Source organism: Danio rerio, chromosome 14, assembly GCF_049306965.1.
Source record: "Danio rerio strain Tuebingen ecotype United States chromosome 14, GRCz12tu, whole genome shotgun sequence".
NCBI classification, from domain to species: Eukaryota; Metazoa; Chordata; class Actinopteri; order Cypriniformes; family Danionidae; genus Danio; species Danio rerio.
Window position 1 is genome coordinate 2,494,455 of NC_133189.1, and position 12,487 is coordinate 2,506,941.

General features: G+C 40.4%; 12 protein-coding genes across 12 annotated transcripts in view; all 12 read right to left on the reverse strand.

The window, feature by feature from the left end:
* The window catches only part of pcdh2g17 (protocadherin 2 gamma 17), a 122,392-nt gene extending 110,207 nt beyond the window's left edge, over nucleotides 1-12,185 (reverse strand). The window contains 1 exon segment of the mRNA NM_001024189.1: nucleotides 9,724-12,185. Within this exon segment, the coding sequence (NP_001019360.1) occupies nucleotides 9,724-12,162 (2,439 nt within the window). The 5' untranslated portion in view covers nucleotides 12,163-12,185.
* pcdh2g1 (protocadherin 2 gamma 1) overlaps nucleotides 1-12,487 on the reverse strand; it is a 223,953-nt gene that overhangs the window by 110,207 nt on the left and 101,259 nt on the right.
* Nucleotides 1-12,487, reverse strand: part of pcdh2g2 (protocadherin 2 gamma 2) — a 219,546-nt gene that overhangs the window by 110,207 nt on the left and 96,852 nt on the right.
* pcdh2g5 (protocadherin 2 gamma 5) overlaps nucleotides 1-12,487 on the reverse strand; it is a 203,515-nt gene that overhangs the window by 110,207 nt on the left and 80,821 nt on the right.
* The window catches only part of pcdh2g6 (protocadherin 2 gamma 6), a 199,722-nt gene that overhangs the window by 110,207 nt on the left and 77,028 nt on the right, over nucleotides 1-12,487 (reverse strand).
* Nucleotides 1-12,487, reverse strand: part of pcdh2g7 (protocadherin 2 gamma 7) — a 190,495-nt gene that overhangs the window by 110,207 nt on the left and 67,801 nt on the right.
* Nucleotides 1-12,487, reverse strand: part of pcdh2g8 (protocadherin 2 gamma 8) — a 180,008-nt gene that overhangs the window by 110,207 nt on the left and 57,314 nt on the right.
* pcdh2g9 (protocadherin 2 gamma 9) overlaps nucleotides 1-12,487 on the reverse strand; it is a 175,249-nt gene that overhangs the window by 110,207 nt on the left and 52,555 nt on the right.
* pcdh2g12 (protocadherin 2 gamma 12) overlaps nucleotides 1-12,487 on the reverse strand; it is a 157,436-nt gene that overhangs the window by 110,207 nt on the left and 34,742 nt on the right.
* pcdh2g13 (protocadherin 2 gamma 13) overlaps nucleotides 1-12,487 on the reverse strand; it is a 153,332-nt gene that overhangs the window by 110,207 nt on the left and 30,638 nt on the right.
* The window catches only part of pcdh2g16 (protocadherin 2 gamma 16), a 125,467-nt gene that overhangs the window by 110,207 nt on the left and 2,773 nt on the right, over nucleotides 1-12,487 (reverse strand).
* Nucleotides 5,977-8,592, reverse strand: LOC108192077 (protocadherin beta-16-like). The gene has a single exon (XM_017359033.4). It carries the CDS (start codon nucleotides 8,407-8,409, stop codon nucleotides 5,992-5,994), a length of 2,418 nt encoding a protein of 805 aa, XP_017214522.2. The 5' UTR covers nucleotides 8,410-8,592; the 3' UTR covers nucleotides 5,977-5,991.

A 12,487-nucleotide genomic window follows, 5' to 3' on the forward strand; every position in this document is an offset into this window, starting at 1 on the left:
TGATGTCATACTCAGACTCTCTCTCGCGATCTAAATCACCATCAGTGACTAAACTGAAGAAATTATTATTTGTGGATTTAAGAGAAAAGGGAATATTTTCATTAACAGAACACTGAACTTTACCATTGTCCCCTGAATCAACATCCTGAACATTAATTATTGTAATTACCGTCTCAGCTGCAGAGTTTTCAGCTATCACGTTTGTCCTAGACATGATATTGATCACTGGAGTATTGTCATTAATATCAATTACATCAATTATGATCTTACATGAATCAGTCAGGCCACCGTGATCACTCGCCTGCACGCGTATCTCATAGTTACGAGCTCTTTCAAAATCTATTATGCCGACCACACTGACTTGACCATTATCTCTATTAATGGTAAATAACTGCTGAACATCATCTTCCATATTGGCAATGGAATACTCTATTTTACTATTTATACCCTCGTCGGCGTCAGTTGCGCTCACTGTGGACACAATCGTGTCTTTTGGCGCATTTTCTGTCACAGTTGCTTTATAAACGGACTGCATGAAAACAGGCGCGTTGTCGTTTGCGTCTAACACAGTGATGTGAATATCTATACTTCCAGATAACTGAGGATCTCCTCCATCAACAGCTGTGAGGACTAATTTGATTTCATTCTGTTTTTCACGATCTAAAGGTCTTTGTAAAATCATTTCCACGTTTTTTCCGTCTCCTGCTTGATTTTTATATTTAAGGTTAAAATTATCTGTTGGTTTCAGCATATAGCTCTGAAGACCATTAATTCCCACGTCGAGATCTACAGCAGGCTCCAACATAAATTTAGATCCTAAAACAGCGGTTTCACTAATTCTAAAAATAACCTTTGTCTTTTTAAAACTGGGAGTGTTGTCATTAATATCTGTTATTTCAATGGTAACGCTAAAAAACTCAATTGGATTTTCGAGTATGATCTGCAAATGCAGCGCGCAAGGCGTTGTCTGTCCGCACAGCGCCTCTCGGTCTATTCTCTCTTTGATAAGGAGGACTCCTCTTTCTTTATTCAGCTCGATGTATTCAGCGCTGTCTCCTGTATAAATCCGCGCTTTCCCCGATTTCAGCCTCTTTAAATTTAAACCCAAATCCTGCGCTATGTTCCCGACTAAAGAGCCTTTGGCCATTTCCTCAGGAATGGAGTAACTGACCTGCCCGAGAGCTGAACTGAGAGAGAGAAACCAAATAAACAGCAGTACTTGCCGCGCCATTGTTCTGTCCGACATTTTGCAGAAGACCAGAGAACGAAGATTCAAGCAGAAATCAAAATCAGTCCAAAACGCTTCAGGAAATCATGTATAAATCCAAAGAGACATGAACTAGCAACAACAAAAATATTTCCAAGAGAATGATAATGAATAGAGTATCTCCGTGTTTTGTCTTCTCTCTCCTCCTCACACTGTGCTCTCAGCTTCTGTCTCTCTCTAATAATATGGAGATGATGGGGGTGGAACTGCAGCAGATCTGCTTTCTACACTGACATATTGACCAACAGCGGCACTATGAGTTCATTCTGAAGAACTACAAAATGACTAAAATATACAGTATATTCAGAGTATAACATGTGTTTAAATTACCTCCTCCTTAAATCATAAGTCAAATATAGCCGTTTTGAAATTTAATCAAGTTGCAATCTTAAAGTGAAAAATGGAGGAATGATTTGTAATCAAATGTGAAAAAAAAACAAAGAACTAAACAAGCCAAAGCATAAAAAAATGAAAATAATTATATAGTACAAATATAGATGCACTGATCCTAACGAAATTAAAGAGAGAAACAAACATATTTAATAATATACATTAAAACGCGTGAATATGGCAGATTAATATACTTGTAAATTGTAAGACGATGTGTTTGAAGGATTTTAAATGACTGAATACTTAAATTATAAAAGAAAGAAACAAGACAAAAAGTGCAAACTATTTCAGCACCATGGTCAGTTACGGTGACTTGAGTTTAATCTTCTCTGAAGATGTTCTGCTTTCAAAATTAAAATGTGTTCAGAGGATAGGGGATGGTCAAAGTAGAAGAAAAATATTCCTATATTTTAAAATGATGTATTTCTGTATTTCAGGCCTTTTAAAAGATGCGTCTGTGATTGTTTTAAGCAAGTGTTGATAAGGGCGTTGATTATTAGTCATACATTTTGAAATGAGAAAAAGCTGCATATCGCGTTACAACGGAAAAAAAAAATTAACACACAAATATCTGTGATATCACAAAAATAAAAATAAAAAAAATGAACTGAAACGAACTACATAAAAATACCACAGGACGCCACAATAAAAAAGAGAAATAATTGCAGCAATTAGCATTTTTTCTGGAGTAAGACTGAAAGTATTTCATAAAAACACGCATGTTTTGAGTGGTTTCAGTCCCTATAAAAAGTTACAACACATATTGTTAATAAGAAAGCCTCACCTGATCATCAAAATCTCCGCTGACCAGTTTTCCCCTTTGCGCATGCGTGAGTGTCTGTGTTCCACTGGTGTCCAGACTAATGATGCTCTCACTGCAAGCCCTGCCGTATTTCACATCACTCTTTCTGGAGTCAGTGGTTCTGCAAACCTCATAATTGTACACGTGCTGTAAAGTTCCTGTGCCTCCTACATCTGCGTAAAGAGGCGGATAATACGGAATAACCGGAAGATTCGCTCCAGACTTATAAAACATCCGCTCGCGTCTCCATCTGTAGCATTTGACTGACAGTATGGCGATGATGGACACGATAAAGAGAAACGACACTACAGCCAAGGCCAAGACGAGATAGAAAGTCAGGTTGTCGTTGTATTCCTTGTCGTGCGTAAAGTCGGTGAACTCCGAGAGCACCTCAGGGAAGCTGTCCGCCACCGCCACGTTAACATTGACTGTAGCTGATCGAGAGGGCTGCCCGTTGTCCTCCACTACAACAGTGAGTCTTTGTTTGACAGCATCTTTATCTGTCACTTGCCGGACAGTTCTGATTTCTCCATTCTGTGCGCCCACTTCAAACAGCGCCCTGTCTGTGGCTTTGTGCAGTTTATAGGAGAGCCAGGCGTTCTGTCCAGAGTCCACATCAACAGCCACCACTTTAGTCACCAGATAACCCACATCTGCCGAACGAGGCACTATTTCAGCCACCACAGAAGCGCCTGACTGGACCGGATACAGAACCTGAGGCGCGTTGTCATTCTGGTCCTGAATCAGGATTTTGACGCTCGCGTTGCTGCTGAGAGGAGGAGAGCCTCCGTCCTGCGCTTTTACGCGGAACTGGAACTCTTTGATCTGCTCGTAATCGAAAGATCGCACTGCATGTATGACTCCACTATCAGCACTAACGGACACTAACGAGGAGACGGGCACTCCGTTAACCGACGAGTCCTCCAGTATGTAGGACACACGGGCGTTCTGGTTAAAATCTGCGTCTCTGGCTCTGACTGTGAATATGGAAAGACCAGGTGTGTTGTTTTCCTGAACAGAGGCCTGATATGAGCTCTGCTCAAAGACAGGCGCGTTATCATTCACATCTGATATCTGTAAGGAGAGAGTGACGCTGCTGGAGAGAGAGGGCACGCCCTCATCAGCACACGTCACACTGATGTCATACTCAGACTCTCTCTCGCGATCTAAATCACCATCAGTGACTAAACTGAAGAAATTATTACTATTTGATTTAAGAGAAAAGGGAATATTTTCATTAACAGAACACTGAACTTTCCCATTTTCCCCTGAGTCAGCATCCTGGACATTTATCATTGTAACCACGGTTTCAGACGGAGAATTTTCAGCTATCACGTTTGTTTTGGACATGATATTAATCACCGGTTTATTATCATTTACATCAATAACATCAACTATTATTTTACAAGAATCAGTAAAGCCTCCATGATCACTTGCTTGTACGCGTATCTCAAAGTTTCGAGCTTGTTCATAATCAACTAGACCGATCAATCTGACTTTACCGTCAGTCTCGCTTATTTCAAATATGTCTCGGACTTTATCAATAGTGTTTCTAATAGAGTAAGTTATTTCACCATTTACTCCCTGATCAAGATCTGACGCGCTCACTGTAGTAACTATTGTGCCTTTTGGTGAATTTTCAGTTACTGCAGTTTTATAAACTGTCTGAGAGAAAACAGGAGCGTTATCGTTCGCATCTAATACAATAATATTAATCTGGATATTTCCAGACATTGGAGGATCTCCTCCGTCAATAGCCGTTAATGTTAAGGACAAATGCTCCTGCTTCTCACGATCTAGAGGCTTTTGTAACGTCATTTCGATTTGATGGTCTCCTCCTGGAAGAATGTTGTATTTTAAAGAAAAATTATCTGTTGGTTTCAGTGAGTAAGTATGAATACCATTATTTCCAACGTCAAAATCATTAGCAGGCTCTATCGTGAATTTTGTACCAAGTGATGCAGTTTCACTAATCCTAAAAATCATCTCACTTTTTTCAAAAAACGGTGCATTGTCATTCATGTCAACAACCTCAATATTAACACTATAAAACTCCATGGGATTTTCGAGAATGATCTGAAAATGCAGCGCGCAAGGCGTTGTCTGTCCGCACAGCGCCTCTCGGTCTATTCTCTCTTTGATAAGGAGGACTCCTCTTTCTTTATTCAGCTCGATGTATTCAGCGCTGTCTCCTGTATAAATCCGCGCTTTCCCCGATTTCAGCCTCTTTAAATCTAAACCCAAATCCTGCGCTATGTTCCCGACTAAAGAGCCTTTGGCCATTTCCTCAGGAATGGAGTAACTGACCTGCCCGAGAGCTGAACTGAGAGAGAGAAACCAAATAAACAGCAGTACTTGCCGCGCCATTGTTCTGTCCGACATTTTGCAGAAAACCCGAGAATGAAGATTCAAGCAGAAGACAAATAATTTGATCCTAGAATGTGAAGGGAATCATGTGTATATCCAAAGTAGAAAGAACAACAAAATTCTGTAAATCCAAGAGAATGATAATGAATAGCGTATCTCCGTGTTTTGTCTTCTCTCTCCTCTTCACACTGTGCTCTCAGCTTCTGTCTCTCTCTAATAATATGGAGATGATGGGGGTGGAACTGCAGCAGATCTGCTCTCTACACTGACATATTAACCAACAGCGGCACTATGAGTTCATTCTGAAGAACTACAAAATGACTAAAACATACAGTATATTCACTGTATAACACGTGTTTTAAAATGATCTCCCCTTAAATCATGACTCAATTATAGCCGTTTTTAAAGTTAATTAAAATGCAATCTTTCAACAAGAAATTGAAGAATTATTTAAATTAAATGTGTAAAAAAAACAAGCCAAAAGCAAAATAAAATGAAAATAATTAAATATTACAAGTTTAGATGCAACTTTCTAAACGGAATTGAAGAGAAAATGATAAATATTTAATTAACAGAGATTAAAAATACGTGAAAACGGTCGACCAAAATATTTTTTAATATGAAGACAACTTATTTGAATGATTTTAAATTACTAAAGACCTAAAATAGGAGAAGAAACAAGACACGAAATGTAAAACATTTCAGCACCATGGTCAGTTACGGTGACTTGAGTTCAATCTTCTCTGAAGATTTTAAAACTAAAATGTGTTCAAAGAGGATAGAGGATGGTCAAAGTAGAAAAAAAATATTCCCATATTTTAAAATGATGCAGTTTTGTATTGTAGGCCTTTAAATTTACGCGTTTATATTGGTTGTTTTACGCAAGTGTGTAACAGTAATTGAGAAGGACGTTAGTCACTCCCTCTGAAATTTCGATAAATCTGAATAACGCAATACAGCGGAAAAAATAGCTCAAAGATCTTGCTAATATTACCACAGGACAAATAAATATAAACAAATTAAATAAAAATACCATACGCCACCACAATATAAAAAGACAAATTACAACAACTAGTCTTTTTTCTTGTGCAAACAGAAAATATTCCATAAAGGCACGAATAATTTGAATGGATTCAGTCCTTATAAACGGTTACAACACATATTGTTAATAAGAAAGCCTCACCTGATCATCAAAATCTCCACTGACCAGTTTTCCTCTTTGCGCATGCGTGAGTGTCTGTGTCCCACTGGTGTCCAGACTAATGATGCTCTCACTGCAAGGTCTGCCGTATTTCACATCACTCTTTCTGGAGTCAGTGGTTCTGCAAACCTCATAATTGTACACGTGCTGTAAAGTTCCTGTGCCTCCTACATCTGCGTAAAGAGGCGGATAATACGGAATAACCGGAAGATTCGCTCCAGACTTATAAAACATCCGCTCGCGTCTCCATCTGTAGCATTTGACTGACAGTATGGCGATGACGGACACGATAAAGAGAAACGACACTACAGCCAAGGCCAAGACTAGAGAGAAAGTCAGGTTGTCGTTGTATTCCTTGTCGTGCGTAAAGTCGGTGAACTCCGAGAGCACCTCAGGGAAGCTGTCCGCCACCGCCACGTTAACATTGACTGTAGCTGATCGAGAGGGCTGCCCGTTGTCCTCCACTACAACAGTGAGTCTTTGTTTGACAGCATCTTTATCTGTCACTTGCCGGACAGTTCTGATTTCTCCATTCTGTGCGCCCACTTCAAACAGCGCCCTGTCTGTGGCTTTGTGCAGTTTATAGGAGAGCCAGGCGTTCTGTCCAGAGTCCACATCAACAGCCACCACTTTAGTCACCAGATAACCCACATCTGCCGAACGAGGCACTATTTCAGCCACCACAGAAGCGCCTGACTGGACCGGATACAGAACCTGAGGCGCGTTGTCATTCTGGTCCTGAATCAGGATTTTGACGCTCGCGTTGCTGCTGAGAGGAGGAGAGCCTCCGTCCTGCGCTTTTACGCGGAACTGGAACTCTTTGATCTGCTCGTAATCGAAAGATCGCACTGCATGTATGACTCCACTATCAGCACTAACGGACACTAACGAGGAGACGGGCACTCCGTTAACCGACGAGTCCTCCAGTATGTAGGACACACGGGCGTTCTGGTTAAAATCTGCGTCTCTGGCTCTGACTGTGAATATGGAAAGACCAGGTGTGTTGTTTTCCTGAACAGAGGCCTGATATGAGCTCTGCTCAAAGACAGGCGCGTTATCATTCACATCTGATATCTGTAAGGAGAGAGTGACGCTGCTGGAGAGAGAGGGCACGCCCTCATCAGCACACGTCACACTGATGTTATACTCAGACTCTCGCTCGCGATCTAAATCACCATCAGTGACTAAACTGAAGAAATTATTATTTGTGGATTTAAGAGAAAAGGGAATATTTTCATTAACAGAACACTGAACTTTCCCATTATCTCCCGAATCAACATCCTGAACATTAATCATTGTAACAACCGTCTCAGATGCAGAGTTTTCAGCTATCACGTTTGTTTTAGACATGATATTGATTACTGGAGCATTGTCATTTATATCAACAACATCAACTATGATCTTACATGAATCAGTCAGGCCACCTTGATCACTCGCCTGCACGCGTATCTCATAGTTACGAGCTCTTTCAAAATCTATTATGCCGACCACACTGACTTGACCATTATCTCTATTAATGGCAAATAATCGCTGAACATCATCTTCCATGTTGGCAATGGAATACTCTATTTTACTATTTATACCCTCGTCGGCGTCAGTTGCGCTCACTGTGGACACAATCGTGTCTTTTGGCGCATTTTCTGTCACAGTTGCTTTATAAACGGACTGCATGAAAACAGGCGCGTTGTCGTTTGCGTCTAACACAGTGATGTGAATATCTATACTTCCAGATAACTGAGGATCTCCTCCATCAACAGCTGTGAGGACTAAATTTATTTCATTTTGCTTTTCACGATCTAAAGGTTTTTGCAGAACCATTTCCACATGTTTTCCGTCTCCTGCTTGATTTTTAAATTTAAGACTTAAATTATCTGTTGGTTTCAGCATATAGCTCTGAAGACCATTAATTCCCACGTCAAGATCTACAGCAGGCTCCAACATAAATTTAGAGCCTAAAATAACAGATTCGCTGATTTTAAAAACAACACTTCTCTTTTTAAAAATGGGCGTGTTGTCATTAACATCTGTTATTTCAATTGTAACTGTAAAAAACTCCATGGGATTTTCGAGTATGATCTGCAAATGCAGCGCGCAAGGCGTTGTCTGTCCGCACAGCGCCTCTCGGTCTATTCTCTCTTTGATAAGGAGGACTCCTCTTTCTTTATTCAGCTCGATGTATTCAGCGCTGTCTCCTGTATAAATCCGCGCTTTCCCCGATTTCAGCCTCTTTAAATCTAAACCCAAATCCTGCGCTATGTTCCCGACTAAAGAGCCTTTGGCCATTTCCTCAGGAATGGAGTAACTGACCTGCCCGAGAGCTGAGCTGAGAGAGAGAAACCAAATAAACAGCAGTACTTGCCGCGCCATTGTTCTGTCCGACATTTTGCAGGAGCCCAGAGAACGAAGATTAAAGCAGAAGGCAAAATTAGTCCAAAAAGCTTCAGAAAATCATGAATAATCCCAAAGACACATGAACTAGCAACAACAACGACAAAATAAATTATAAGAGAATGATAATGAATAGAGTATCTCCGTGTTTTGTCTTCTCTCTCCTCCTCACACTGTGCTCTCAGCTTCTGTCTCTCTCTAATAATATGGAGATGATGGGGGTGGAACTGCAGCAGATCTGCTCACTACATTGACATATTGACCAACAGCGGCACTATGAGTTCATTCTGAAGAACTACAGAAAAAAAGGTTTGCACATAAAACATTTTTATAATTATTTCCAGACAGACAGATAAAAATGATAAAGTGCTAAACTAAAATCGCCATTTAAAAAAAAAAAAAGAGTGCCTAAAGACGCTGTTTTGTTTTTGTTGAAATAGGGGAAAATAACTACTAGTTCACAAATGAGCACAAACGCACATCTTATCTAATCGGAATAACCTAAAATACACAATTAACTGAAATTACGATTATGATAGAATACGGAACTTTAATTTCTTTATAATGATTTGAGACTGGAAGGACATACAATTTCTTGAAGATGTGTTGTCAAGAATCGAAATCAAGAAGAAGTTACTATAGACAGAAAGGTGCAAGACCGCGTTTCAGCACCACGGTCAGTTACAATGACTAAAGTGGAGCTCTGCACTCTTCACAAGCGCTTGATGAAATTAGAAATGTCTGAGAAAAAAGCGGAGTAAAAACAACTGTAGATTTCAAATAGTATGGTGTATTTAAAGATGATTAAAAAACAATTAAAACAACAATACACAGACGATCGTTTAAGGCATTTTAGAGGACCAGAACTTATAAAAGTTCACAGTAAAAAAAGTTTGACCGATTGCAATAGATTAAATCGATTGAATTGCTTTGAGAGCAATTTAGTAATAATAATAAATTCACGTTAAAAATAATATTAAATTCTACTGCTTAAAATAAGCAATTGCTTTAAATAAACTTGGAAAAGAGGTATATGAAGCAAAAATATATGATCAGAAAAAAATCTGATGAATTAAAATCGAACATTCCTTCATAGAAGTAATTAAAATAAACCATAAAACTCGATAAATACATTACAAAGCTCATATTAAATCCGTAATAATAAATTTGGTAAAATACATAGGAAAAACAAAAAAAACAACTATATTAAAGTAACTTGCTTGTACGTAAAATGGACACATTTATGTACGAATCATCGAGTGTTTTGTAGTTAAACAAATACAATGTGATTTAGAAAATTATTCTCACCTGATCATCAAAATCTCCACTGACCAGGTTTCCTCTTTGCGCATGCGTGAGTGTCTGTGTCCCACTGGTGTCCAGACTAATGATGCTCTCACTGCAAGCTCTGCCGTATTTCACATCACTCTTTCTGGAGTCAGTGGTTCTGCAAACCTCATAATTGTACACGTGCTGTAAAGTTCCTGTGCCTCCTACATCTGCGTAAAGAGGCGGATAATACGGAATAACCGGAAGATTCGCTCCAGACTTATAAAACATCCGCTCGCGTCTCCATCTGTAGCATTTGACTGACAGTATGGCGATGATGGACACGATAAAGAGAAACGACACTACAGCCAAGGCCAAGACGAGATAGAAAGTCAGGTTGTCGTTGTATTCCTTGTCGTGCGTAAAGTCGGTGAACTCCGAGAGCACCTCAGGGAAGCTGTCCGCCACCGCCACGTTAACATTGACTGTAGCTGATCGAGAGGGCTGCCCGTTGTCCTCCACTACAACAGTGAGTCTTTGTTTGACAGCATCTTTATCTGTCACTTGCCGGACAGTTCTGATTTCTCCATTCTGTGCGCCCACTTCAAACAGCGCCCTGTCTGTGGCTTTGTGCAGTTTATAGGAGAGCCAGGCGTTCTGTCCAGAGTCCACATCAACAGCCACCACTTTAGTCACCAGATAACCCACATCTGCCGAACGAGGCACTATTTCAGCCACCACAGAAGCGCCTGACTGGACCGGATACAGAACCTGAGGCGCGTTGTCATTCTGGTCCTGAATCAGGATTTTGACGCTCACGTTGCTGCTGAGAGGAGGAGAGCCTCCGTCCTGTGCTTTTACAATAAAACTAAACTGTTTAACTTGCTCATAATCAAACGAACGAACTGCGTGCAACACGCCATTCTCAGCGTTTATAGACACGTAAGAGGAAATCGGCGCTCCGCTAATATGCGCATCCTCTAAATAATAAGACACTCGGGAGTTTTGATTCCAATCTAAATCCCTCGCAGTAACACTACATATAGACAATCCAGGAGTATTATTTTCAATAAGCTGTGCTGAATAGCTTTTTTGATCAAAAACTGGCGCATTATCGTTAATGTCAGAAACTTTAAGGCTAACTGTTTTAGAGCTCGAGAGCGCAGGTGAACCCGAATCGGTTGCAGTCACTGTTATATTAAACTGTGACTGAGTTTCACGATCAAGAAAGGCATCTGTGATCAAATTATAATAGTTAGAGAGGGATGATTTGATTTTGAATGGGATGTTTTCATTAATGAAACACGAAACCTGACCATTTCTCCCAGAGTCAGAGTCTTTAATGTTAACCACTGCTATTGTTGTGCCTGGTGGCGCATCCTCTGACACGGGACTCGTGAGAGACATGAGGGTAATTACCGGCGCATTATCATTCACATCCACTACTTCGATTATGAGCTTACTTGTACTCGTCAGACCCCCTTGGTCTGTTGCTTTAACTCTGATTTCAAAACGTTTGTCCTTCTCAAAGTCAATGTTTCCTAAAACAGACACCAAGCCGGTGTTTTCGTCGATGTTAAAAATACCTCTCGACTGCTCTTTCAGATCGGAGAAGGAGAACGTGATATGTCCGTTTGATCCACTATCTGCATCGGTGGCATTAACAGTAGTAATGTAAGTGCCCTTTGGTGCATTCTCCGTAACAGATGCCCTATAAACTGTCTGGTTAAACACAGGAGCATTGTCATTGGCATCTAAAACAGTAACATCTATATTAACAGAGCCAGACCTCTGCGGGTTTCCACCATCTACAGCAATCAGCTTCAGAGATAAATGAGGATGCTCCTCATGGTCTAGCTCTTTATCTAGAACCATTTCGACAAACACACTTCCATCAGGATTAGATTGCTGTTTTAAAACGAAATAATTGTTTCTTGTGAGAATATAATTTTGCAACGAATTTAATTCTACATCAGCATCATGCGCGCTCTCTAATGCAAAGCGTGAACCAGGATTCACAGATTCGCTAATTTCCAAATTAATTTTGTTTTTCTGGAATGCAGGAGAGTTATCGTTTACATCTATGATTTCAACAGTTACCTGATGCAGTTCGATTGGGTTCTCTAGAATGATCTCGAAGCTGAAGCTGCATGGTGTGACGTCGCCGCAAAGCTGCTCTCGGTCTATTCTCTCACTCACGACTAGAATCCCTTTGTCTGTTTTCAGCTCCGCGTACTGAGCGCTTTCTCCCGTCACGATACGCGCTCGACCCGAGCGAAGCCTTTTTAAATCCAGCCCCAGATCCTGTGCTACGTTACCAATTAGCGAGCCCTTACTCATTTCTTCAGGGATGGAGTACCGGATTTGAGAGATGGCGAAATGAAAATTGCACAGGATGAAAAGCAATACTCGCCACTGCGGTGGGGAGAAAAAAATCCATCTAGCACATCCATTTCGATGAAAATCCTTAACAGCCATACTGAATAGACACCAAGTCCAACATCAATATTTCTTCAATGGGATGAAATAACATTCAAAGGCAACACTAAAACGTTTTGCATTCGTTTGGGAGAGAAAAAGACAGTGTCACTCTCTCACCAACCCGTATGGAATGAAACAGAAGGAGCGTCACGGTGCGCATGACAGGGTGGAGCCAGGGTTTACAGGGACAAAAAGCATTTCACAAACCAAGTGTTTCTTTGACCAACAGCGGCCCTTGGAGTTCAAAATAAGCATTACGAGACTGCATATATTTCCAGAAAAATACTACTGACAGAAATGCTATGCACTGAGAGGTGCTGAA

What these genes read in the sequence shown, in the direction of transcription:
- LOC108192077 (XM_017359033.4), bottom strand. Translation starts at nt 8,409, where the DNA reads ATGTCGGACAGAACAATGGCGCGGCAAGTACTGCTGTTTATTTGGTTT.